Raw genomic sequence first — 27,089 nt, forward strand, 5'->3', positions numbered from 1 at the left:
GCTGGTTTCTGATGAGCTGTGTGCGGTCCCCGGACCCCCTGAGTCATCAGGTTCAATCAGCACCAGACTATGAAAGCCGGAAATGACTGACTTCCTCCCACTGCAGATTCCTTTAGATAGAACTTCATCCAGAGCTACTGTTCGGCAGAGCTCAATAGGGACCAAAACAGACAAGGGACAATCAAAGGACAGTGTAGTACATTGCTTGTTCACAACAATCCAAAATGCCAGGTCAAGAGATTTATATTTTTTTCTGGATCCCCATTACTCTTCCTGGGGTACAGCAAAATTAAGGCAGTTATACAATTTTAAAAACATTACAATACATTCACAGATTTCACAACACACTGTGTGCCCTCAGGCCCCTACTCCACATCTACAGTACTAAATCCATGTGTACATGTATGTATAGTGCGTATGTTTTCATGTGTGTGTATGCATGTGTCTGTGCCTATGTTTACGTTACTTCACAGTCCCTGCTGTTCCATATGGCAAATAGGAGTGGCAATATCGTCCGCTATTATCCTCAGTCATTTTCCATTCAAGTTGTCAGACCCCGGAGGCTTGTCATTGTTGATAGACAACAATAACTTTTTCACCTCTTCCAAACTCATATTACGGAACTCAAAATTATAATGCTTGTCTTTCATAATTTGGTCAGCTATATTTGGATGTGTAGTGTCAGCATTTGTTGCTGGCATGTCATGCCTAAGTGCCGGCAGGGTAGCCTAGTGGTTAGAGTGTTGGACTAGTAACCGGAAGGTTGCAAGTTCAAACCCCCGAGCTGACAAGGTACAAATCTGTCGTTCTGAACAGGCAGTTAAACCCACTGTTCCTAGGCTGTCATTGAAAATAAGAATTTGTTCTTAACTGACTTGCCTAGTAAAATAAAGGGGGGGAAAAAAGGCTGCTAATAAAAAACTATTCAAGTAGTTGGCATTGTCAGTTGGTTTTGTGATGAATGAGCCATCTGATTCAAGAATGATGGAGCTGAGTTTGCCTTTTCAGCCAAAATGTAATTTAAGATGCACCAATGCTTTTTACTATCGCTCTTTATGTTGTCTTTGTTTCATAGTTTAGTTTCTTCTTCTTTTTATTCAGTTTAGGTCACATGATTTCTCAATTTGCAATATTTTTGCCAATCGGTTGTGCAGCCAGACTTATTTACCATTAATTTTGCCTCATCCCTCTTAACCATAACACTTTTAAATTCCTCCTCAATCCACTGGGATATATCCATTTTTACAGTAATTTTATTTGGGGGCATGCTTATTAGTAAGTGGAATAAGCTATTTCATAAATGTGTCAAGTGCAGCGTCTGTTTGCTCCTCATTACACACCACGGACCACCATATATGATTTACATCAACAACATATGAATCACTACAAAACTTATTGTATGACCTCTTATACACTATATTAGGCCCAGTCTTTGGAACTTTGGTTTTCATAGATATGGCCACTATACTGTGATCACTACATCCGATGTATCCAGATACTGCTTTCAAGCTCATTTCTGCAGTATTAGTAAAGATGTGATCAATACATGTTGAGGATTTCATTCCTGTGCTGTTTGTAACTACCCTGGTCGATTGACTGATAACCTGAACCAGGTTACAGGGACTGATTACAGTTTTGAAGATTTTTCATGAGTGGGCAGCTTGGTGAAAGCCAGTCAATATTTAAATCACCCAGAAAATATACCTCTCTTTTGATATCACATACATTATCAAGCATTTCACACGTGCTATCCAGATACACCTCTACCATTGACATTTCTGTCTTGTCTGTAAATGTTATAACCTTGTATTGCTACCACTGTATCATCAAAAGTATTATCTAAGTGAGTTTCATAGATAGTCAGAATATGAATGTCATCTGTTACTAGCAAATGATTGATTTCATGAAACTTGTTTCTTAAGCTACATATGTTAACGTGGTCTATTTTGAGCACATTTCTTTTGGGATGCTTACTTGTTTTTGTTGCTTTACTGGGAAGCTTGGAAGAAGTAGATATGCTCATGTTATTTAGGTTAGTGCGGGTTGAGCTGCACCCAGTGGACTTCCTGCTAGGGCACACCACCTCAGTGCTAACAGTATAAATCTGGTTCATAGGCACATGCTTACTGCATACAATAGCTGTAGGATCAGCAGAGGCATTCTGGGAAGTTAGAGGGACATAAATTAGGTTACTTACATTGTGTCTACCGACACCCCGGTATAATGTACATTTGCTGGGCTTGGATCATTTATATACTCAATATCACACATATCAGCACCCTTCAATATGTCAATGTTGATATTTCACACAGAATATAGCCTGATGAAAACATGTACTTTTTCTCTTCACTTACCCCACCCGTTCCTACCCATACATGAATACTCTGTACAAACCAATAGACTAAACAGTATGACATTGACTCCTAACTCTCTCCTTCCCTCAGTACTGGAGATCCTACAGCTGGTCAACCAGAGGGACCTCCTCCTGGCAGACACACACATCCAGGAGCTGGAGCGTGAGTGCGAGCTGATGGCCCTCCTGCCCCACCCCCCCACACCCTCATTCACGCCTCCCGGAGTGAACCCTCTCGGGTCCTTCGATGACCCCTCCAGCCCCAATGTGTCAAGAGACGCCAGCCGTCGCAAGGCCAAGGATGTGGAGTTGCTGTACGAGGCCCTGCAGAAGGAGATGTGGGACGTGGTGAGGGAGTCACTCCGACAGCCAACGGCCGGGCCCAACCTGGGACTGGTGGTGCTGGTCATCCAGCAGGAGGAGCAGGCCGACACCGCCCAGGCACAGAAAGAGGAGACCCAGCCCCTGAGGGAGGGCCTCCAGCCCCATCCTAGCCAGCGGCCCCGTCAGCTCAAGCTGAAATGGCGGCAGGCAGTGGGGGAGGCGTCTGACTGGAGCCTTCCCCAGCAGGTGAGAACTCCGGCAGGGCAGCTAGCCTCGTACCTGGAGAGGCTGAGGGGCCGCATGGTGGACGACCTGGAAGCGGCGCGGAGGAACGTTGTGTCGGTCTACCCGGAGGAGTTCCAGGCCTTCCAGGTGTACGTGCAGAGCTACCACCGGGCAGTGGCCCGACGCCTGAACATCATCACCAGCTCCCAGCTGCAGATCACTGATGTCTACTCCCTGCTGGACTGGTTCTATAACATCTACAACAGGTCAGTGTCAGAACTCATAACATAACAACATTAAGAAAATCTATGACATGTACAACAGGTTAGACGTATACACTTTTAGAAAACAAGGTACTACCTAGAACCATAAAAGGTTATTCAATTGTCCACATAGGAAAACCCTCTGAAAATAACTGTTTTTGGTTCCAAGTGGAACCCTTTTTACTAACTCAAGGTTCTACCTGAAACCGTTTCACCTCTAAAAGGTTATTTGTATAACCTTTTTCACAAACAGAGGGTTCTACTTGGAACAAAAAGGGGTTCTCCTATGGGAACAAACAAAGAAACCTTTTTATTTTATGAGAGTTAGTAAGTTCATGTACGTGTATATGAACATATAGATCTTTACAGGTATTCAAACTGAGACTTGAATGAATAGTTACAGACAGTAGCACTTCCTCCCTTTTCCGCTGGTCTTTTTAAGGGATGTCCTGGGCACCGTTGGCATGAAAACCCCCATTAACTACTCCCCACTGGAACCCCTACTGCACCAAGATACAGTGGACCGACTGGAACAGGACTGCCTGAACACAGTCAGGGTAAAATCACACTTCCTTTAATACTGAACACTGTCAGGTGAAAACTTGCCCACTGACAGAGGTAATGTTTCTGGCACTAATCTAATGGTAGTGGAACTGCCCATGCTTGGATAGACAATGGACTTCATGGTTGTGTGGGTTCTGTTGTTTATCTCAGGAGAAGGTGACCACAGAGCTCACTCAGGTTCTGGACGAGGAGGAGAGGCGGTGGGCCCAAATGCTGCACATAGAGGAGTACCAATCCAATCTGGCCCGCTCCATCATCCAGGTCTGTCACACTGTCACTCAGGGACACTACCGTACAGTATATATGTAGGTCACTATTACCATGGCAGTCTGTTGACATTGTGGCAAAGAACTCTAAGACATTTGTAAATCTTTTATGCATATTCAGGAATGACCTATTTTGGCTGGTTCGATTTTGAAGTTCCTACCCTTATTAGTGTGTATGTGTGTGGCTGTAACAGAGACTGACGGTGGACCTAGACAGATCCACAGCTGTAAGCTCGTTTCTGGGGGCCAGGGTGGCCCGCTGCAGTCTTAATGGGCTGTCTGACTTCCTGTACAGGTGACGAGAAGATGTACTTATAGAGACATGGACAATGAGTATATTCAATCAATAACCTGTATGTAAATCAATATATATGGATTTAATTTCACGATTTTACTGTGTGTCCAGTTTCCAGAGGAAAGTGGAGATGTTCCATGAGACCCAGGCTGAGTTTGGGGACCGCGGTGATGGATACATCTCCAGGACCATCGCTCTGGTCAACTGTTGTCCTCCTCTAAGGTGGATACCCAGACAGAGAAGACATCTCTTGTGGCAACTGTGTTGACTGATGCTCCATTCAAATGCTCATCGAAAACGTATATTTTCAAGTTGGTGAAGTCGTAAATGCGACAAGAGAGCATTCAAGTGCATAGACAAATAAGTTAGCTAGATAATCCAGCCCGATAGATAAGCTTGCTAGCATTGCGAATAATAAGTTAACTATCTTGCTAAAGTCAGAAATATGATAATTCCGAGACCAACAGTGTTTGCATTCCAATTTTTGTGTAGGTCCTTTGTACAGCGCTGCAGGCAGTGTGACCCACAGGGCAGTGAGGAGTCCACACAGAGAGCTAACTCCTCCCTCAATAGGATCATTAACCAATCAGTGAGGGTTCTGACGGAAAAACTATTTGAGCACATCAGGGTGAGGCAATGTGTTTTTTTCTTTTTTTAGGGCGGTAAAACTTCCTCAATACACAACTCACCAATTCCACACTTATTCATGACTGATCAAATACAAACAAACATGCTCTAACGTTAGCACAAATGTTTTGATATAGGAGAAGCTGTTCATCAACTTCATGTGAATGAAAGCTGTGTATTTCTATTCCAGCCGTTCTGTGACAAGCTGGTGAAGAGAAAGTGGCTAAACAACACTGAGGCATTTGAGGACATCGAAGCAAGCATCAAGCAACACTTTAAGAAGTTCAGAAGAATGGACTGCCCACCTTATCAGGTATCCACCAATGACCACATACCTGACACGATAACATGTTGTGCGAAATAAATAAAATAATAAATATTTGCCCTTTCTATCCCAATATTTTTTGTTTATCAACACTTATATTGCAATTGACTGACTGAATGATTGACTGGTTGATTATTTGATTGACAGATACTGGTGGGGGAGGTACACAGGCGGATCCTGGTGGAGTATGTGCGTGCGATCATGCGAGGACGGGTCATCTGCACATCATCGAAGATGAGAAAGAGGATGGCGTTCCGACTTCAGGACGAGGCCAAACAGCTCAAAGGACTTTTCAAAGACCTGGTCAGTCATCCCTCTGATTTATGGTCATAATGACCACAAATGTACACTTATTAATATAACTACTGTTCCCAAAGGGAGGGAACAAGGTACAACATACTATGGGGAGTCAACGACCAATCCTATTCACCTGAAAACTGAACTCCTACCATATTGGCCAATGGATGCCACGCCCGCCCTTGGAAGCCCTGCCTTTCTCGCTATATTACCAGTGCTCGCATTCATTTCCTCAATTTGGTGCCTCTCTTCATCGAGCTCAAATCCCCTGACGGCACAGGGCGATAATATAATAATAATAATAATATAATAATAATATATGTTATACTTTGTTCCCTCCTTCAGCGAATAATAGTTTTATTCATAACTTTATGTTCCCATTCAGTCAGTCACTTGGTATAACATACACTATACAGTGGCTTGCAAAATTATTCACCCCCTTGGCATTTTTCCTATATTATTGCTTTACAACCTGGAATTAATATAGATTTTGGGGGGGATTTTATCATTTGATTTACACAACATGCCTACCACTTTGTCTCTTGGGGTATGTCTCTATAAGCTTGGCACATCTAGCCACTGGGATTTCTGCCCATTCTTCAAGGTAAAACTGCTCCAGCTCTTTCATGTTGGATGGGTTCCGCTGGTGTACAGCAATCTTTAAGTCATACCACAGATTCTCAATTGGATTGAGGTCTGGGCTTTGACTAGGCCATTCCAAGACATTTAAATGTTCCCCTTAAACCACTTGAGTGTTGCTTTTGCAGTATTCTTAGGGTCATTGTCCTGCTGGAAGGGGAACCTCCATCCCAGTCTCAAATCTCTGGATGACTGAAACAGGTTTCCCTCAAAAATGTCCCTGTATTTGGCACCATCCATCATTCCTTCAATTCTGACCAGTCCCTGTCAATGAAAAACATGGTGTTTCGGGGTGATGAGACTCTTCAAAAAGTGTTGGGTTTTCTCCAGACATAGCTTTTTCCTTGATGGCCAAAAAGCTACATTTTAGTCTCATCTGACCAGAGTACCTTCTTCCATATGTTTGAGGACTCTCCCACATGCCTTTTGGCGAACACCACACGTGTTTGCTTATTTTTCTCTTTAAGCCATGGCTTTTTTCTGGCCACTCTTCTGTAAAGCCCAGCTCTGTGGAGTGTACGGCTTAAAGTGGTCCTATGGACAGATACTCCAATCTCCACTGCGGAGCTTTGCAGCTCCTTCAGGGTTATCTTTGGTCTCTTTGTTACCTCTCTGATTAATGCCCTCCTTGCCTGGCATGTGAGTTTTAGTGGGTGGCCCTCTCTTGGCAGGTTTGTTGCACACAGCCATGCAATCTCCATAGACAAACAATGACAGTAGAATGTTACTGAAGAGCTCATTGACTTTGAATGTGGAATCGTCATAGGATGCCACCTTTCCATCAAGTAAGTTCATCAAATTTCTGCACTGCTAGAGCTGGCCTGGTCAACTGTAAGTGCTGTTATTGTGAAGTGGAAATGTCTAAGAGCAGCAACGACTCAAGCCGTCTCAGAGGGTACCAAATTAGGATGCCCAGGGCAGCTCAAGCACAGAAAGGTTCCACCACCTCTAAAAGGGGGTATAGAAGCCACATTTTTCCCTAATACTTACTTGAGAAGTCTGAACTGTCAGAGCCTCATGAGGCCTGAACTGTCAGAGCCCCATATAGGGAACCAGAACCTGCTGCAACTTGGCTATGCGCACTGACATGCTGCCACTGCAGCCAAAGTCCATAGACCCCATGGTTCCAAAAACAATACTTACCTTGCGATCTTGAAATATCAGAACTCGTACAAGGAACCAAAAGTCCAAAATATCAGACCACCTGTTGTGACTTGGTATAGCATCGACCAGAGTTGATTAACCACGGCAGCCCAAGGCTCCATCCCACTGGAAACTTGCTGTAACCTGGAAAAATGCACAACCTGCACGCTGCCTAACACCCACTCCTGGTCCCAGCCATAAGAACACTGTGAGCCACACCGGCAGCAGTTACATCCAAGCGATAAAACCTCGATAAAACCTCATGCCCCTGAACAATGCCCAAGCAGCCACCTCACCCTTAGTGGTGTGAGCATGCACACCGCTAGGCAATCCTTGTCCTTTTTTGTCATATGCCAGGGAGAAAGTGCCCTACCCTGAGCTGGATTAGCAAAAAATACAAAAAGCTGGTCACAAACACAGATATCCACGGTCCTATTCATATACAGCACGTGCGTGCACCAGACACAGGGCATACAAGGGCATATCCACGGTCCTATTCATATACAGCACGTGCGTGCACCAGACACAGGGCATACAACCTTGGTTGTTCATTGGAAGCAAACAGAGGATGTGAGAAAGGGAACTGCTCGAAAGCCCGGAAGGGTGTACTGGTAGCAGGTAGGGATCCCCAACCATCACATAGAGCAGGATCCAAGGCCACTGATACTCAAAAGAATCAGTTCCCAATGGAGGATCCAGATCCATCATCGACAAGAACAGAATGGAATACGTGTTCTCTCACGATGCATAAGATCTACTCCAGCCCTGCACACCGGTCCCATTCTGGGCAACCATCGAGGGGTGCAGTCTCCACTCCGTAGAGATAGGACCACCCCCTGGAAAGCAGGTCCAAACCTACGCCGAGAGATCCGGGAAGATACTTCACCCTAAGCGGCAGGAAATGTATACTGCTCCATACGAGCAGATGACGGGACTGGTTTATGAGAGAGAGAGACCACATCCCCTCCTGCCTGTTGATGTATGCCACCACCGTCCTGTTGTCAGACCTTACCAACACATACTGGCCCTCCAACATCGGAAGAAAGCGGCTCAGCCATAGAAAACAGCCAGTAGCTCTAGGTAATTGATTGAGTTACCAAATCCCTCTTCCTGAGTAGCCCACACACAGAGCTCCCCATCCCAGTAAGGATGCATATGTCGTGATCACCCTGCAGGACAGTACCCAGTCCATGAGAACCCCCTGCAACAATAGTTGCAGGTCCCTCCAAGGAATTAACACCCTTAGACATGACTGGGATACCATAAGCAGCTGATGGCAGTGGCAACATTTTTATTTATCCATTATTTTACCAGGTAAGTTGACTGAGAACACATTCTCATTTACAGCAACAACATGGGGAATGGTTACAGGGGAGAAATGAATGAGCCAATTGTAAACTGGGGATTATTAGGTGACAGTGAAGGTTTGAGAGCCAGATTGGGAATTTAGCCAGGACACTGGGGTTAACACATCTACTCTTACAGTAAGTGCCATGGGATCTGTAATGACCTCAGAGAGTCAGGACACCCATTTAACATCCCATCCGAAAGACGGCATCCTACACACTGCCCTGGGGTATTGTGATATTCTTTAGACCAGAGGAATGAGTGCCTCCTACTGGCCCTCCAACACCACTTCCAGCAGCATCTGGTCTCCCATCCAGGGACTGACCAAGACCAACCCTGCTTAGCTTCAGAAACAAGCCAGCAGTGGTTTGCAGGGTGGTATGCTGCTGGCATACTGATATGGAGATACGTCCAGACACGTAGCAGTCACCCAGCACTAAAACAAAAGCATCAATAGAAGTCCCAGAGGCACTACAGAGGTGAACTGCAGAGCCCCTGTCACCGTCCTCATCACCCATGGTGAAACTGCTTGCCCCCCACTGGACTGGAGTATGCCGCCAGTCTTCCATACCTTATCTCTTGAAAAGGTCAAGCGCCGCCCTGAGGACTGGGATAATTCGTTTTTTTATTGTGCTTGTTTTCATATCCACCACTCTTGACAACCGTGTGTCTGAATGTGGGGAAGGAACTCGGTTTTTGTTATGCCCACACCTGGACAATAACACAGTCTTGATACCCCTCACCAAGGATCCTTGGGTAGAAACAATATGCTTTTGTATTACCTCTGTTCTGATGCCCGGCCCACACCGGGTTCAGGGACTTCGGCAACCAGTAATTTGGCCCCATTGACTGAGCCACTTAAAGGCACTGTTGCCAAAGCAAATTCTTGGGGAGGAGAGCCCCGCTAAGCCACCACCATTGTCCCCATACTTTCCCCCACAGCCAGGATAGTACAGCAGGACAGACGCAGCACAAAATCAACCATAGCACGGATTTCGTCGTGAAGCTCTGAAACCGGCTTCCCGTCTCCATGGTCTTATTTTGCTTCTGCAGCAAATCGATATGATACATCTGCAGCACTGGACCACATTCAACGAAAGGGCCGCCACACCCTCAGCCTGATACATTTTGTCCAACTGATCCGCCGAGAACCGGCACTGTGTATTTGGAATCACAATGCTAGAATAAGCCCCCTTGTTAGCCTTTGGAGCTAAGTAACCTGTCAGCTTTCCATCCATCGGCAGTGTGTAAATGAACCCGCCTCCTCCGTACCCTCTACATTATTGAGCTCACCATAACTTGGTAGCACCAGCCTGGTTGAATGAGGGGAATCCCAGGTCATCAGCGAAATCTTTAAACATGGGTGAGCGCTGCATGGACAGGAGGTAAATAACTTCACCCAAACCATCCTCCGCTGTGGATGAGAAGATGGCCAATCCACCCCAGGTGATCTGCCAGCCTATGACACAGCTCCATCAAAGGTGCATTAACCACCAATGGTTCACACTCCCCCACCGAATCCAAAACCGGGGCTTTAGGCTCCCTGTACAGATGCCATCCGATTCACACTCTGAAAACCGTCCAGAGCCAAGCAGGGATAGTATATCATTCCTGGAATCCAGACTCTGAACACTGCCAGAGAAACCGGAATGAGCCTCACTCTCACTCCAACTCTAACCACTGCTGCTGCTCTCTCCCAGCAAGCCTCCCGAGTGTGGTTCCACTCCAGACAAACAGGACAGCACTTACTTTTCATTGTGAAACTCCATGCATGAGGTTGCAGGTTCAAATTTGTCTGGTTAGCCTTTTTGAACTCTTACCACTGGTCCTCTTACCCAAGCAAGGAAGCATTAGCTACACAAGCAGAGCAGAAAGTGCTTAGCTTTCAGCAAACAGAAAAAAACTCAAAGTACGCTCCCCCCACTAAAAGACACCTAAGTCGGAGCTGAATCTCGAGCCCCAGCATCCATTGGCCCGTTTCATTTTAATTTTTCTTCAGGTGAATAGGATTGGTCGTTGACTTGCCGTAGTATATTATACCAAGTGACCAACTGAAAGGGAACAACTGTCTGAATGAAATAAGACGATTAAGCTTAACACTCGCAACAATTATTTGGTAAACCCTAAGCGTACATTTATAACAAACCTCTAATAAAATACGATACACGTGCCAATTTTGTTTGAAATTGGTGAATGCTGAGATGCTGCGAGAACATAGGGCTGACATGCTGAGGGAACATAGGGCTCAGAAAAGATAAGGCTGAGGGAACATAGGGCAGACCCTGTCAGTCTTTCCACTGAGACACTGACTTCCCTATACTCTTCATTGACCTTGTTCTGAAAAATCACTTTGAAGCAGATTCTAAAAAATAAAATAAAAAAGTTTTTTAAAAGACGAAACAAAAGGACTTCGGCTTTGGAATGCAGAGGCCTGTCTGTTACGAATGGTCCCGTGACCCTGGGGGTTGCCAGGTCAGGCGTAACTCAGACAGTGTTGATACGGGGTAGAAGGCTGAAGAATGGCCGCTGTCAGCGAGATGGAGAGGAATTAGTGCAGGTCTATGTTAGTGTTAGCCAGTGGGTGGGAGATTGTGAGGAACTGGTTCTGCCAGCATGGCATTTGCCCCTCTCCATGAGCCAGTTGAAACAAATGTCTGTCACCTCGGCTGACAACAGGAAGTCTCTGTGTTTTGAGGAACTTCCTGTTCCTGTCAGCTGGACGACTTTGATGTGTTTCTAGGTAGCCTAGATTGCCTTTCGCTTGAGAAGCAAAACGAGACATCTGTGGAAACTGGGGGTTGAATACATTTTTAATCACTGTCTAAAAGGGAAGAGGATATTTTTAGTGGATTGAGAGCTTAAGCTGTGTTAGCACACTGTACCCTGTTGTCTTTCTTTCTGAGAAAGTATGTCTGAAAAAACATATAGCTTACAAAAAAAGAGGATTCATAAAGGGTTCTTTGGCTGTCCCTGTAGGAGACACATTTATTGGTTCCAGGGAGAACCCTTTCAACAAAGATCCTTTAACACTAGAATCATTTTCCCCATACAGTCCCTGACAGTTATTTTATTTACAAAAGGTGCGAGAAGCTCCAGACTTTTTCCCCATTTAAGTCAATTGTTATGATGCTTGTGAATATCAGTTGGATGAAAGCTTTGCTACAGTTCAGTGAGACAATCACCACACCGACCGACTCCAGATAGTGATGTGCGTATCCCATCGGTAGACGGCCTTAAATACAGAACAGCAGTGCTCCTCTGATTTATTTGTCTAATTAATGATCCAATATTAGTTGAAGTTGTGCTTCAATAAAGAGCTAGATGGTTTGTTAACTGAAGGGTATTTAAAAGGCTTGAATGTACAAGAAATCAGAGCCATAGCTTGACAAGCAAGAGCAAAGTCTTCCTTCGGTGGTTATAAAAAAAAGTGTCTACTGAACAGATCTGTTACAACTTGACTTAAACCAGGAAGTCAGTAGAGCATGATCTGTTTCTCTCATTAAAGTAGTGTGACATAAACAAGACACATGGCCATAATCAAACACAAATCTGTGTCTCAGCACACACACACAAACTACACACACAAACTACACACACTACACAAACTACACAAACCACACACACACACACACACACACACACACACACACACACACACACACACACACACACACACACACACACACACACACACACACACACACACACACACACACACACACACACACACACACAATGAGCTGAGGCAGAAGCCCTGTGTCTCAGTGCAGCCTTATCATCTTTTATGTATTACTTGTATTCCAGTCAAAGTCAAGTCCTTGGTCCCGCATGCCAGCGTTATCACTCTGTGGATCAAGATGGCGCCGGAGGGGAGGGCTGCTGTCTTATCGGTTCTTAAACAACCATGCTATTTCGTTTGTTTTTTCGCAACGTTCGTAACTTGTTTTGTACATAATGTTGCTGCTACCGTCTCTTACGACCGAAAGAGCTTGATATCAGAACTGGGATTACTCACCTCAAATTGGACGAGGAGGAAACACGCATCTTTCTGGTAAGAAGTGGGGTGGGGGGGTATGCCTTATGATTAACGAGACGTGGTGTGATCATAACAACATACAGGAACTCAAGTCCTTCTGTTCATCTGACTTACAATTCATCACAATTTACATTTAAGTCAATCAAATGTCGACCGCATTATCTACCAAGGGAATTCTCTTCGATTATAATCACAGCCGTATATATTCCCCCCCAAGCAGACATATCGATGGCCCTGAACGAAACTGGAAACTGGAAACCACATATCCTGAGGCTGCATTCATTGTAGCTGGGGATTTTAACAAGGCTAATCTGAAAACAAGACTCCCTAAATTCTATCAGCATATCGATTGCGCAACCAGGGCTGGTAAAACCCTGGATCATTGTTATTCTAACTTCCGCGATGCATATAAGGCCCTCTGCCGCCCTCCTTTCGGAAGATTTGACCACGACTCCATTTTGTTGCTTCCAGCCTACAGACAGAGGCTAAAACAAGAAGCTCCCGCGCTCAGGTCTGTTCACTGCAGCCGACGTGAGTAAAACATTTAAACATGTTAACCCTCGCAAGGCTGTAGGCCCAGATGGCATCCCCAGCCGCGTCCTCAGAGCATGCGCACACCAGCTGGCTGGTATGTTTACAGACATATTCAATCAATCCTTATCCCAGTCTGCTGTTCCCACATGCTTCAAGAAGGCCACCATTGTTCCTGTTCCCAGGAAAGCTAAGGTAACTGAGTTAAACGACTATCACCCCGTAGCACTCACTTCCGTCATCATGAAGTGCTTTGAGAGACTAGTCAAGGACCATATCACCTCCACCCTACCTGACACTCTAGACCCACTCCAATTTGCTTACCGCCCCAATAGGTCCACAGACGACGCAATCGTAACCACACTGCACACTGCCCTAACTCATCTGGACAAGAGGAATACATATGTGAGAATGTTGTTCATCGACTACAGCTCAGCAGTTAACACCATAGGACCCTCCAAACTCGTCATCAAGCAAGAGACCCTGGGTCTTGAACCCGCCCTATGCAACTGGATACTGGACTTCCTGATGGGCCGCCCCCAGGTGGTGAGGGTAGGTAACAACATCTCCACCCTGCTGATCCTCAACACTGGGGCCCCACTAGGTTGCGTTCTGAGACCCTCTCCTGTACTCCCTGTTCACCCACGACTGTGTGGCCATGCACGCCTCCAACTCAATCATCAAGTTTGCAGACGACACTACAGTGGTAGGCTTGATTACCAACAACGACGAGACGGCCTACAGGGAGGAGGTGAGGGCCCTCAGAGTGTGGTGTCAGGAAAATAACCTCACACTCAACGTCAACAAAACAAAGGAGAAGATTGTGGACTTCAGGAAACAGCAGAGGGAGCACCCCCCTATCCACATCGACAGTAGTGGAGAGGGTAGTAAGTTTTAAGTTCCTCTGCATATACATCACGGACAAACTGAATTGGTCCACCCACACAGACAGCGTTGTGAAGAAGGCGCAGCAGCGCCTCTTCAACCTCAGGAGACTGAAGAAATTCGGCGTGTCACCAAAAGCACTCACAAACTTCTACAGATGCACAATCAAGAGCATCCTGTCGGCTGTATCACTGCCTGGTACGGCAACTGCTCCGCCCACAACCGTAATGCTCTCCAGTGGGTAGTGAGGTCTGCACAACGCATCACCGGGGGCAAACTACCTGCCCTCCAGGACACCTACACCACCCGGTGTCACAGGAAGGCCATACAGATCGTCAAGGACAACAACCACCTGAGCCACTGCCTGTTCACCCCACTATCATCCAGAAGACGAGTTCAGTACAGATGCATCAAAGCAGGGACCAAGAGACTGAAAAACAGCTTCTATCTCAAGGCCATCAGAATGTTAAACAGCCACCACTAACATTCAGTGGCTGCTGCCAACATACTGACTCAACTCCAGCCACTTTAATAATGGAAATTGCTGAAAAAAATTGTATCACTAGCCACTTTAAACAACGCCACTTAATATAATGTTTACATACCCTACATTACTCATCTCATATGTATATACTGTACTAAATACCGTCTACTGCATCTTGCCTATGCCCTTCTGTACCATCACTCATTCATATCTTTCATATCTTTATGTACCGTAATTGCTGGACTATTAAGCGCACCTGAATATAAACCGCACCCACTGAATTATTAAAAAATATGTATTTTGTACATAAATACGCCACACATGTCTATAAGCCGCAGGTGCCTACCGGTACATTGAAACAAATGAACTTGGTCACTATCTTCCTCCTCCTGTGCACTGAAACCACTGAAGTCAGCTCCTTCGGTGTCGGAGTTGAATAGCCTCAGAATTGCTTCTTCCGATGTTGGATCGTTTTCATTGTCGCTCTCGTCACTTTCATCCGGAGGCAAATACCCCGCTGAGCTCATGCTGCCCCTTCAACACGCAGCTGTCCAGCCTTTCGAAACCCGTTGATGATAGTGGATTTTTTGACAATGCTCCACGCTGTCAGGACCCACTGGCAGACTTGACCATAAATTGCTCTTCGCAAGCAGCCCGTTTTAGTGAAGGATTTCTCCCCACTTGTCATTCAAGATTCCCACTGAACAAGGAGCGCCACCTTAAATGCACGATTTACACTGATGTCGAGTGGCTGCAAATACTTTGGGCCATCTGCTTTTCTTCCCTCTGAAAGCCTTTGTTGTCTTTTGGCACTGAGTCAGTTCCTCACGCTGCTGTTTCCAACGTCTTATCGTCGACTCATTAAGGCCAAGCTCCCGTGCAGCAGCTCTCTTTCCTTTTCCAACAGCCAGATTGATCGCCTTCCACTTGAAAGCTGCATCATATGCATTTCTCTGTGTCTTTGCCATGATGAGGGTGACAAAATTACTACCGTAATCAGAATAATGGGAGGTTTGAGCGCGCTCGATTTTACGTCACATTATGTGACGATGCTCAGTTTTTTGGCGGCATGAATCTTGTGAAAGCGGGGAAAATCCATAAATGAGCCGCGTCATTGTATAAACCGTGAGGTTCAAAGCGTGGGAATAAAGTAGCGGTTTATAGTCCAGCAATTACGGTACATACTGTATTCTTTATCCCTTTACACTTGTGTGTATAAGGTAGTAGTTGGGGAATTGTTAGGTTAGATTACTCGTTGGTTATTGCTGCATTGTCGGAACTAGAAGCACAAACATTTCGCTACACTCACATTAACATCTGCTAACCATGTGTATGTGACAAATAAATTGGATTTGATTTGCTAGCTAACCTAATAAATGGGATGAACTGAAAGCACGTATATCCTACCTACATTAAAAGCTGTAATAACTTGTGTTTCACCGACATTAAATAACATACAGCTGACGGATAATACACTTCATTGGCAGGATAGAACAGCAGCCTCTGGTAAGACACGGGGCGGGGGCCCATGCATATTTGTAAACAATAGCTGGTGCACGATATCTAAGGAAGTCTCAAGGTTTTGCCTGCCTGAGGTAGAGTAGCTCATGATAAGCTGCAGACCACACTATCTACCTAGAGAGTTTTAATCTGTATTTTTCATAGCTGTCTACATACCACCACAGACCGAGGCTGGCACTAAAACCACACTTAATGAGCTGTATTCCGCAATAAGGAAACAGGAAAACGTTCATCCAGAGGTGGCGCTCCTATTGGCCAGGGACATTAATGCAGGGAAACTTAAATCAGTTTGACCTATTTTCTATCTGCTTGTTAAATGTACAACCAGAGGGAAAACATTCTGGACCACCTTTACTCCACACACAGAGATGCCTACCGAGCTCTCCCTCTGCCTCCATTTGGCAAATCTGACCATAACTCTATCCTCCTGATTCCTGCTTACAAGCTTAAAATTAAAGCAGGAAGCACCAGTGACACGGTCTATATAAAAGTGATCAGATGAAGGAGATGCTAAACTACAGGAATGATTTGCTAGCACAGACTGGAATATGTTCCGGGATTCTTCCGGTGGCATTGAAGAGTACACCACATCAGTCACGGGCTTTATCAATAAGTGCATCAAGGACAACATCCCCGCAGTAACTGTACGTACATACACCAACCAGAAACCATGGATTACAGGCAACATTCACACTGAGCTAAAGGGTAGAGGTACCGCTTTCAAGGAGCGGGACTCTAACCCGGAAGCTTATAAGAAATTCAGCGATGCCCTCCAATGAGCCATCAAACAGGCAAAGCTTCAATACAGGACTAAGATCGAATCGTACTACACCGGCGCTGATGCTCGTTTTATTACATTTTTCCCCACGAAAAGGCTTTATTACAGACAGAAATACTCATCAGTTTCATCAGCTGTCTGGGTGGCTGGTCTTAGACAATCCCGCAGGTGAAGAAGCCAGATGTGGTAGAGAATTGAATTTCTCTAGCAACAGATCTGGTGGACATTCCTACAGTCAGCGTTCCATCTATGGCATTGTGCAGATTTTAGAGTGGCCTTTTATAGTCCCCAGCACAAGGTGCACCTGTGTAATGATCATGCTGTTTAACCAGCTTCTTGATATGCCACACCTGTCAGGTGGATGGATTATCTTGGCAAAGGAGAAATGCTCACTAACAGGGATGTAAAAACATTTGTGCTCAACATTTGAGAGAAATACGCTTTTTGTGCGTATGGAAAATTTCTGGGATCTTTTATATCAGCTCATGAAACATGGGACCAACACTACATGTTACGTTTGTATTTTTGTTCTGTATATATAAAACACAGGAAATCCCATTTTTGACTGCATGGGGCCTTTAAAACCTCTTAAGGATAGGCAGGACGCAAATGTCTCAACTGGCCAATTGCCAGGGGAAATGCAGAGCACCAGATTCAAATAAAATGCTATAAAATTCAAACTTTCATTAAATAACACATGTAAGATACTCAATTAAAGCTACACTCGTTGTGAATCCAGCCAAGATGTCAGATTTCTAAAATGCTTTTCGGCGAAAGCACAAGAAGCTATTATCTGATAGCCTGCACCATCTGCACCAGCAGTGAACAAAGGAGCTAGCATATTACAACACTGCAGGCGCTACAAAAAACGCTGAAATAAAATACACTGCTCAAAATAATAAAGGGAACACTTAAACAACACAATGTAACTCCAAGTCAATCACACTTCTGTGAAATCAAACTGTCCACTTGGGAAGCAACACTGATTGACAATAAATTTCACATGCTGTTGTGCAAATGGAATAGACAACAGGTGGAAATTATAGGCAATTAGCAAGACACCCCCAATAAAGGAGTGGTTCTGCAGGTGGGGACCACAGACCACTTCTCAGTTCCTATGCTTCCTGGCTGATGTTTTGGTCACTTTTGAATGCTGGCGGTGCCTTCACTCTAGTGGTAGCATGGGGCGGAGTCTACAACCCACACAAGTGGCTCAGGTAGTGCAGCTCACCCAGGATGGCGCATCAATGCGAGCTGTGGCAAGAAGGTTTGCTGTGTCTGTCAGCGTAGTGTCCAAAGCATGGAGGCGCTACCAGGAGACAGGCCAGTACATCAGGAGACGTGGAGGAGGCCGTAGGAGGGCAACAACCCAGCAGCAGGACCGCTACCTCCGCCTTTGTGCAAGGAGGAGCACTGCCAGAGCCCCGCAAAATGACCTCCAGCAGGCCACAAATGTGCATTTGTCTGCTCAAACGGTCAGAAACAGACTCCATGAGGGTGGTATGAGGGCCCGATGTCCACAGGTGGGGGTTGTACTTATACAGCCCAACACCGTGCAGGACGTTTGGCGTTTGCCAGAGAACACCAAGATTGGCAAATTCGCCACTGGCGCCCTGTGCTCTTCACAGATGAAAGCAGGTTCACACTGAGCATGTGACAGACGTGAGAGTCTGGTGACGCCGTGGAGAACGTTCTGCTGCCTGCAACATCCTCCAGCATGACCGGTTTGGCGGTGGGTCAGTCATGGTGTGGGGTGGCATTTCTTTGGGGGGGCCGAACAGCCTCCATGTGCTCGCCAGCGGTAGCCTGACTGCCATTAGGTACCGAGATGAGATCCTCAGACCCCTTGTGAGACCATATGCTGGTGCAGTTGGCCCTGGGTTCCTCCTAATGGAAGACAATGCTAGACCTCATGTGGCTGGAGTGTGTCAGCAGTTCCTGCAAGAGGAAGGCATTGATGCTATGGACTGGCCCACCCATTCCGCAGACCTGAATTCATTTGAGCACATCTGGGACATCATGTCTCGCTCCATCCACCAACGCCACGTTGCACCACAGACTGTCCAGGAGTTGGCGGATGCTTTAGTCCAGGTCTGGGAGGAGATCCCTCAGGAGACCATCCGCCACCTCATCAGAAGCATGCCCAGGCGTTGTAGGGAGGTCATACAGGCACGTGGAGGCCACACACACTACTGAGCCTCATTTTGACTTGTTTTAAGGACTTTACATCAAAGTTGGATCAGCCTGTAGTGAGGTTTTCACTTTAATTTTGACCTCCATGGGTTGATACATTTGATTTCCATTGATCATTTTTGTGATTTTGTTGTCAGCACATTCAACTATGTAAAGAAAAAAGTATTTAATAAGAATATTTCATTCATTCAGATCTAGGATGTGTTATTTTAGTGTTCCCTTTATTTTTTTGAGCAGTGTATAAAACATGCATTACCTTTGACAAGCTTCTTTTGTTGGCACTCCAATATGTCCCATAAACATCACAATTGGTCCTTCTGTTCGATCAATTCCGTCCATATATATCCAAAATGTCAATTTATAAAGCGCATTTTATCCAGAAAAAAACAGCTTACAAAAACGCAACGTCACTACAAAATATTTCAAAAGTTGCCTATAAACCTTGGCAAAATATTTCAAACTACTGTAGCTCAGTTGGTAGAGCATGGCGCTTGTAACGCCAGGGTAGTGGGTTCGATCCCCGGGACCACCCATACGTAGAATGTATGCACACATGACTGTAAGTCGCTTTGGATAAAAGCGTCTGCTAAATTGCAAATATTATATTATTATTTACTTTTGTAATACAACGTTAGGTATTTTTAAACGTTAATAATGGATCAAAATGTAGATGGGGCAATCACGACTCCAACACCATCATTAGGATTGCTAAAGACACAACACTGATCACCGACAACGATGATACAGACTATAGGGAGGAGGTCAGAGACCTGGCAGTGTAGTGCCAGGACAACAACCTCTCCCTCAAGGTGAGCAAGACAAAGGAGCTGATCGTGGACTATAGGAAAAGGAGGGCCAAACAGGCCCCCATTAACATCGATGGGGCTGTAGTGGAGCGGGTCGAGAGTTTCAAGTTCCTTGGTGTGCACATCACCAACGAACTATCATGGTCCAAACACACCAAGGCAGTCGTGAAGAGGGTATGGTTACACCTTTTCCCCATGAGGAGACTGAAAAGATTTGGCATGGGTCCCTAGATCCTCAAAAGGTTCTAAAGCTACGCCATCTAGAGCATCCTGACCGGTTGCATCACCGCCTGGTATGGCAACTGCTCGGCATCCTACATGTACAAACGACCTCAACTAATCTGTACCCCAGGCACATTGACTCGTTACCGGTATCCCGGTATATAGCCTTTTTTATTGTTATGTCATTTTATTGTGTTACCATTTATTTTTTACTTTAGTTTATTTAGTAAATATTTTCTTAACTCTATTTCTTGAACTGCATTGTTGGTTAAGGGCTTGTAAGTAAGTATTTCACGGTAAGGGATACACGGCGCATGTGACAAATACAATTTGATTTGATTTGTTGTGTGACGAGGTTGCTAAGCTAATCGTCATGCAATTCCTTCTCAAAGTATGTGTTTAAAAATATGTTGAGAAACATGGCTATTTTCCTCAAGTATTTAGTGTCATGATTCCAAAGCTATATGATCCTACGGATAGAAAGTTAATTATCTTGCCATATCAGAAAATATTTGTAATGTTGTACTTCTTGTTGATTAAGCTTGTGCTAATGTTGAGTTTTTGAGCTGGCGCCCAAAAGACTCCCATTCAGTCCTTGTAGGAGAGCGCTCCTTGTCTCTGAATCGCCCATAATGCACTGCATGGACCATTGACGTGCCATGGGCAACATTTTCCATCTCATCAAAAGTGTGTCTGCCGTTGCGAATGTTGACCCAAATCGGCTGCGCGTGTGCGCCATCGTGCGCCATCGTGCGCCATCGTGCATAAATGTATTTTGTCCCCACACACCAAATGCGATCACGACACGCAGGTTAAAATATCAAAACAAACTCTAAACCAATTATATTACTTTGGGGAAAGGTCGAAAAGGATTAAACATTTATGGCAATTTAGCTAGTTAGCTTGCACTGGCTCGCTAATTTGTCCTATTTAGCTAGCTTGCTGTTGCTAACCTGAAATGCACATGGTCCTCTACTGCAACAATTAATCCACACATAAAACGGTCAACCGAATCGTTTCTAGTCATCTCTCTTCCCTCCAGGCTTTTTCGTCTCCTGACTTTATATTGCGATTGGCGACTTTCATAAATTAGGTGCATTACCGCCACTGACCTTGTTCGTCTTTCAGTCACCCATGTGGGTATAACCGATGAGGAGATGGCATGTGGGTATCTGCTTCTATAAACCAATGAGGAGATAGGAGAGGCAGGACTTGCAGCGTGATCTGCATCAGATATAGAACTGATTTCTATTTTAGCCCGTGGCAACGCAGATGCTCGTTGGCGCGCGCGAGCAGTGTGGGTGCAATAATTTTATAATTTTAATAACATAGATTTCAAATTTTATTTTGCAACGCTTGCGTCGGTGTGGTCAGCCTGTTAGACTCCACTATGAGGCACAATCATCTGCAGGTTGAACATAGAAGAGTGGCCAGAAAAAAGACATTGCTTAAAGAAAAAAATAAGCAATCCCGTTTGGTGTTCACCAAAGATTGTAGACTCCTAAATTGATAGTGCAGTTTGTTTAGGCGATTTTACAGCTAACTAGCTACATGTTATGTTACATGCTAATATTGTCTTTGGTATTATTGTGTGTAGCTACATTTGCTAATGTTAGCTAGCTACCTAGCTAGCTAGCCAGTCAGCCCATAGATAGAGAATTGATTAGTGGATTTTGTAGTCGAGCTGACACAGATTTCCACAATGATTTTCCATGTTGCTACCAATCTTATTTTAACGCCAAAATGAAACATTTGTTCACAAAAATCATTATTGTCACATATTAGTGATATTTAACACTACATTAAAAGGAATGAGTGGTTTTGGTGGATTCTTTGTCCAACAATCATGGATTGAGACAATGGTTTTTCAATCTGTTGATGGCTGATGGACAACGGAGATGATTGACCTTTGTACTTACAGTACGCAACTCTTCCAGAACAATGAAATTAGCTAAACCTTTTAAGGACAAAAACAGACAATGATGAATGCATATGCGTTTTCAAATGCTTTTATATGTCTCTGGGTGGTCATTCGTGTTACACATTTTTATGATTACTTATCTTATATCTCTTCTCTCAGGAGTCAGGATCCTCTTGGCTGGACAGTGTCCTCGCTCATCTAGCTGACATCATTCTACTGGATGACACTCCGTCCATCCAGATGGAGGTTGCTGTTCTGGTGAAGGAGTTTCCAGACATACGGTAAAGGTTTCAATCATTTGGGGAATGCAGTATAGTGCACTGTTTAGAAACGTTGTACAGTGAACTAATTTGCCAAGTGTCATTCATCGGTCCCCATTTCCTATATACGCAATGCCACAGTACACAGAACCTACATTCCACAGTGCAGTTTCATAAGTGCTGTTTTTGGCATGTGGACAAAGGTAGCACAATTTAAGTCCACATTTACACTGAGTGTATAAACATTAGGAACACCTTCCTACTATTGAATTGCACCACCTTTTCCCCTCGGAACAGATTCAATTTGTTGGGGCATTTGTTGGGGACTCTACAAGGTGTTGAAAGCGTTCCACAGGGATGCTGGACCATGTTGACTCCAGTGCTTCCCGCAGTTGTCAAGTTGGCTGGATGTCCTTTGGTTAAAATCAAATCGAAATCAAATAAAATGTATTTATATAGCCCTTCGTACATCAGCTGATATCTCAAAGTGCTGTATAGAAACCCAGCCTAAAACCCCAAACAGCAAGCAATGCAGGTGTAGAAGCACGGTGGCTAGGAAAAACTCCCTAGAAAGGCCAAAACCTAGGAAGAAACCTATAGAGGAACCAGGCTATGTGGGGTGGCCAGTCCTCTTCAGCCTGTGCCGGGTGGAGATTATAACAGAACATGGCCAAGATGTTCAAATGTTCATAAATGACCAGCATGGTCAAATAATAATAATCACAGGCAGAACAGTTGAAACTGGAGCAGCAGCACGGCCAGGTGGACTGGGGAAAGCAAGGAGTCATCATGTCAGGTAGTCCTGAGGCACGGTCCTAGGGCTCAGGTCCTCCGAGAGAGAGAAAGAAAGAGAGAAAGAGAGAGAGAATTAGAGAGAGCATACTTAAATTCACACAGGACACCGGATAGGACAGGAGAAGTACTCCAGATATAACAGACAGACCCTAGCCCCCCGACACATAAACTACTGCAACATAAATACTGGAGGCTGAGACAGGAGGGGTCAGGAGACACTGTGGCCCCATCCGATGACACCCCCGGACAGGGCCAAACAGGAAGGATATAACCCCACCCACTTTGCCAAAGCACAGTCCCCACACCACTAGAGGGATATCTTTAACCACCAACTTACCATCCTGAGACAAGGCCGAGTATAGCCCACAAAGATCTCCGCCACGGCACAACCCAAGGGGGGGCGCCAACCCAGACAGGAAGATCACATCAGTGACTCAACCCACTCAAGTGACGCACCCCTCCTAGGGACGGTATGAAAGAGCCCTAGTAAGCCAGTGACTCAGCCCCTGTAATAGGGTTAGAGGCAGAGAATCCCAGTGGAAAGAGGGGAACCGGCCAGGCAGAGACAGCAAGGGCGGTTCGTTGCTCCAGAGCCTTTCCGTTCACCTTCGTGGACCATTCTTAATACACACGGGAAACTGTTGAGCGTGAAAAATGCAGCAGCGTCATAGTTGTTGACACACTCAAACCGATGCACCTGGCATACTACCATACCCCGTTCAAAGGCACCTAAAGTTTTGTGCACTCATTGTAGACTTTCTATTGACACAATGGGTCAACATAAGGAAAAGAAGCACGGAAACATACTTATATTAACCCTGCTATTCTTGGAGAGGACCGAGGGGCTGTTTTGAGTGGAAGAGGCTGGTTAGCCCCATAAGGTACTGTCCCTGGCCCCTCGTTGTTTGTGTGTTTCATGGGGTCAGCCACTGGACTGCTAGCTGGCAGCGTACCCAATATGTGACGCATGACCCGTGGCCCGGCAGACAGGAAGCTGCTGCGGAGTATTTCCTTTTCCTGCCACCCCACGGGAGACAGTCTGGTGCCACTCTCTGGAATCAAAGGATGGAGCAAAAGCAGGTCGATGCGATGTTAACTCATTCAGGCACAAGGAGTGCCTTTTGTTTTCTTGCTCGCAACTCGCCGTTGGTATTTTCAGAGATCAAAGTCTGCAGTCCACCACTGGGACTCCCCCATTTGTCCCATATGTCCCCCCCAACCACTGTTTAACACCTTTGTTTACAGGCTCAGTCAGTTTCACCCCACCCTTGATTGCTTTGTGAACAAACCCTTCCTCTTGTTCATATTGAAACAATCAGCAAATCAAATCAAACTGAAGTTAAAGTGAATTTAAAATCGCAACACACTTTAAATTCAATTTACTTGGAAAGTCTGGTAGATGTACCGGGTGAAGAAATGTAAAACAATTAAGGTTTTGTCGCATCTTTTTTGAATCATGTCTAATTGACGTGAAATACACATAATTTTCTATCAATAGATCAACTGAACATAATAAGTTATGGCCCTTTGCTCTGCATAATTGAATCATGAATCAGCATCAAAACCACTGAAACGCCCTAACTCCAGTCTCTATCTCCCTCCCTTTCCTCCCCTTCTCTCCCTCCATCATCCCTGCAGGAAGAAGCACGTCTCCACCCTGCTGAACGTGCGAGGCATGATGCGTCAGGTGGAGCGTGAGGAGATCTTGAACATAGTCCGAGACTTCGAGAGCAGTGGCAGCTCTGCCCTGCTATGCCGGGATCACGCCCTTTTCTCAGACATCCCTGTCACCTCCGAGGTGCACTGCATCAACCTGGGCCTCATCCGCGTCGCCATGACCCTCGCCAACTGGTTCTCAGAGGCCCGGCCTCGACGACACCGCAAGAAAAACCCCAGGAACAGAACCACGCTGCCACTGGAACGCCTGACCGAGGAGAAGGATATGGATGATGATTGACTTCAAGGAAAATTATATGGAGCACATTGGTAGAACAGAGGCTCACCCGTAACACTCATAATTCTGTATCAATGTGTTCATTTGTATGACTAACTAATACTGATGGTGCATAATGTAATTGTTTGGCTTTCTGCTGTAAATAACATAGGTAGAGGTTTGTTGTTGACAACAATTTGACGAGCACTCAATCCTAATATCTGTCATATTATGTGCTGCGACTACTGTGCTGCGACTACTACTGTGGGGCCGAATACTGTGAAACATACTACTAAAAAGAAATCCAAGTCTCCAAAGAAACGTGAAACTATCAAACGCCGTTTTTAATTCATCTGTAAATTGACTTCTCACTCATTTACAGACATTTCAAAGGAATGTGATAAAAAATGACTTGACCTCAGGTATAGCACATACAAGCTCATCTACTGCACCTCGAGCTCAGACATTTCTTCATGTTTGGAATGTGAACCAGTACACAGTTGCATTGCTTGGATTGATTTTAAGGCATACTTGAAACACAGATTTTGTATCATCTATGAATGTATCACTTCAATGGTTTTGTAAACCTTATTGGGTAACACTTTACATTAAGGCAGTGTTTCTTAATGATGTTCCTGGGGACACAAAGGGGTGTACATTTTTGTTCTTGCCCTAGCACTTGATTCGACTAATCAACTCATCATCAAGCTTTTCGATGTGAATCAGGTGTGTTAGTGTTGGGGCAAAAACAGACATGTTCACCCCTTTGGGTCCCCAGGACCAGGATTGAGAAATACTGTATTAAGGTATATGTTTATACATAAATAAGTGGTTAATAAACTGTTAATTATTCATTTAACAATAACTTAGAGCTAACTAATGTGTTATAACTGTTTAACTTTTATAACTAACAAAGGGGATACTTAGTCAACACACCTGAATGGATTCCACCGAAATGTGTCTTCCACATTCAACCCAACCACTCTGTGTCAGAGAACTCTGAATTTAAGAATAATTTAAAGTTTAATTAAAAAAAAAAAAATGTTTACCTTTATTTAACCAGGCAAGTCAGTTAAGAACACATTCTTATTTTCAATGACGGCCTGGGAACAGTGAGTTAACTGCCTGTTCAGGGGCAGAACGACAGATTTGTACCTTGTCAGCTCGGGGGTTTGAACTCACAACCTTCCGGTTACTAACTAGTCCAACGCTCTAACCACTAGGCTACCCTGCCACCCCTTAATGTACACCTTAAGGTAAAAGTGTTACCAAAACTATTCAAACTGTTATCATATATTCATATCATCATATTCCAACTAATTATTGTCCAGTTGAATGCTTTGTAGATTCCAATGCAATGTATGACCTATGGATATATATGTTGTTCAATATCTCTTTATTCTATGGGTAATTTAACCTAATCCTAACCTTGTCTTGGATACCGCACAGCTTTTCTCTGCTCTAACTTTGTATTGTTGTTTGATACACATATGTATGGAAATATATATATATATATATGACATGGTTTGTAAATGTTTTGAACACTCAACTGTGAATGAATATGATCTATTATGTTGCCAAAGAGTAAATAAACCCCCATTGATTGGGTGGATTGAACTAACTTCTCATTTGATAGGGGCATATATTTTGCCATATATAGAAGTACATACTGTATATTTGGTCACGTTTGGGAGCAAACTCATCTTTAAAATACTAAATGTAATGTGCTGAGAAGCATATGTTTGATGACAGAAAGGTGGTTTCCTGCCCAAGGGAGGAATGCTGAACATCTTGAAAACAGCAGTGGTGAACAATACAAACCAAAGGGCAGTCTGACAAACAGATACTGTATGAGGAAGGGTATACACTGACTGTACAAAACATTAAGGACACATACTCTTTCCATGACAGACTGACCAGGTGAATCCAGTTGAGAGCTGTGATCCCTTATTGATGTCACTTGTTAAATCCACTTCAATTGGTGTAGCTGAAGGGGAGGAGACAGGTTAAAGAAGGATTTTTAAGCCTCGAGACAATTGAGACATGGATTGTGTAC

General features: G+C 44.7%; 1 protein-coding gene across 1 annotated transcript in view; it reads left to right on the plus strand.

Annotated features, from left to right (window-relative positions):
* The window catches only part of LOC118390970 (exocyst complex component 3-like), a 45,819-nt gene extending 19,266 nt beyond the window's left edge, over positions 1 to 26,553 (plus strand). The window contains exons 4-13 of the mRNA XM_035781851.2: positions 2,445 to 3,168; positions 3,608 to 3,722; positions 3,880 to 3,990; positions 4,190 to 4,290; positions 4,402 to 4,512; positions 4,783 to 4,918; positions 5,108 to 5,230; positions 5,390 to 5,545; positions 22,205 to 22,326; positions 24,739 to 26,553. Of these exons, the coding sequence (XP_035637744.1) occupies positions 2,445 to 3,168; positions 3,608 to 3,722; positions 3,880 to 3,990; positions 4,190 to 4,290; positions 4,402 to 4,512; positions 4,783 to 4,918; positions 5,108 to 5,230; positions 5,390 to 5,545; positions 22,205 to 22,326; positions 24,739 to 25,057 (2,018 nt within the window). The 3' untranslated portion in view covers positions 25,058 to 26,553. The remainder of the gene's footprint in view (positions 1 to 2,444; positions 3,169 to 3,607; positions 3,723 to 3,879; positions 3,991 to 4,189; positions 4,291 to 4,401; positions 4,513 to 4,782; positions 4,919 to 5,107; positions 5,231 to 5,389; positions 5,546 to 22,204; positions 22,327 to 24,738) is intronic.
* The last annotated feature ends 536 nt before the right edge of the window (positions 26,554 to 27,089 follow it).

This window comes from Oncorhynchus keta, chromosome 12 (assembly GCF_023373465.1).
Source record: "Oncorhynchus keta strain PuntledgeMale-10-30-2019 chromosome 12, Oket_V2, whole genome shotgun sequence".
NCBI classification, from domain to species: domain Eukaryota; kingdom Metazoa; phylum Chordata; class Actinopteri; order Salmoniformes; family Salmonidae; genus Oncorhynchus; species Oncorhynchus keta.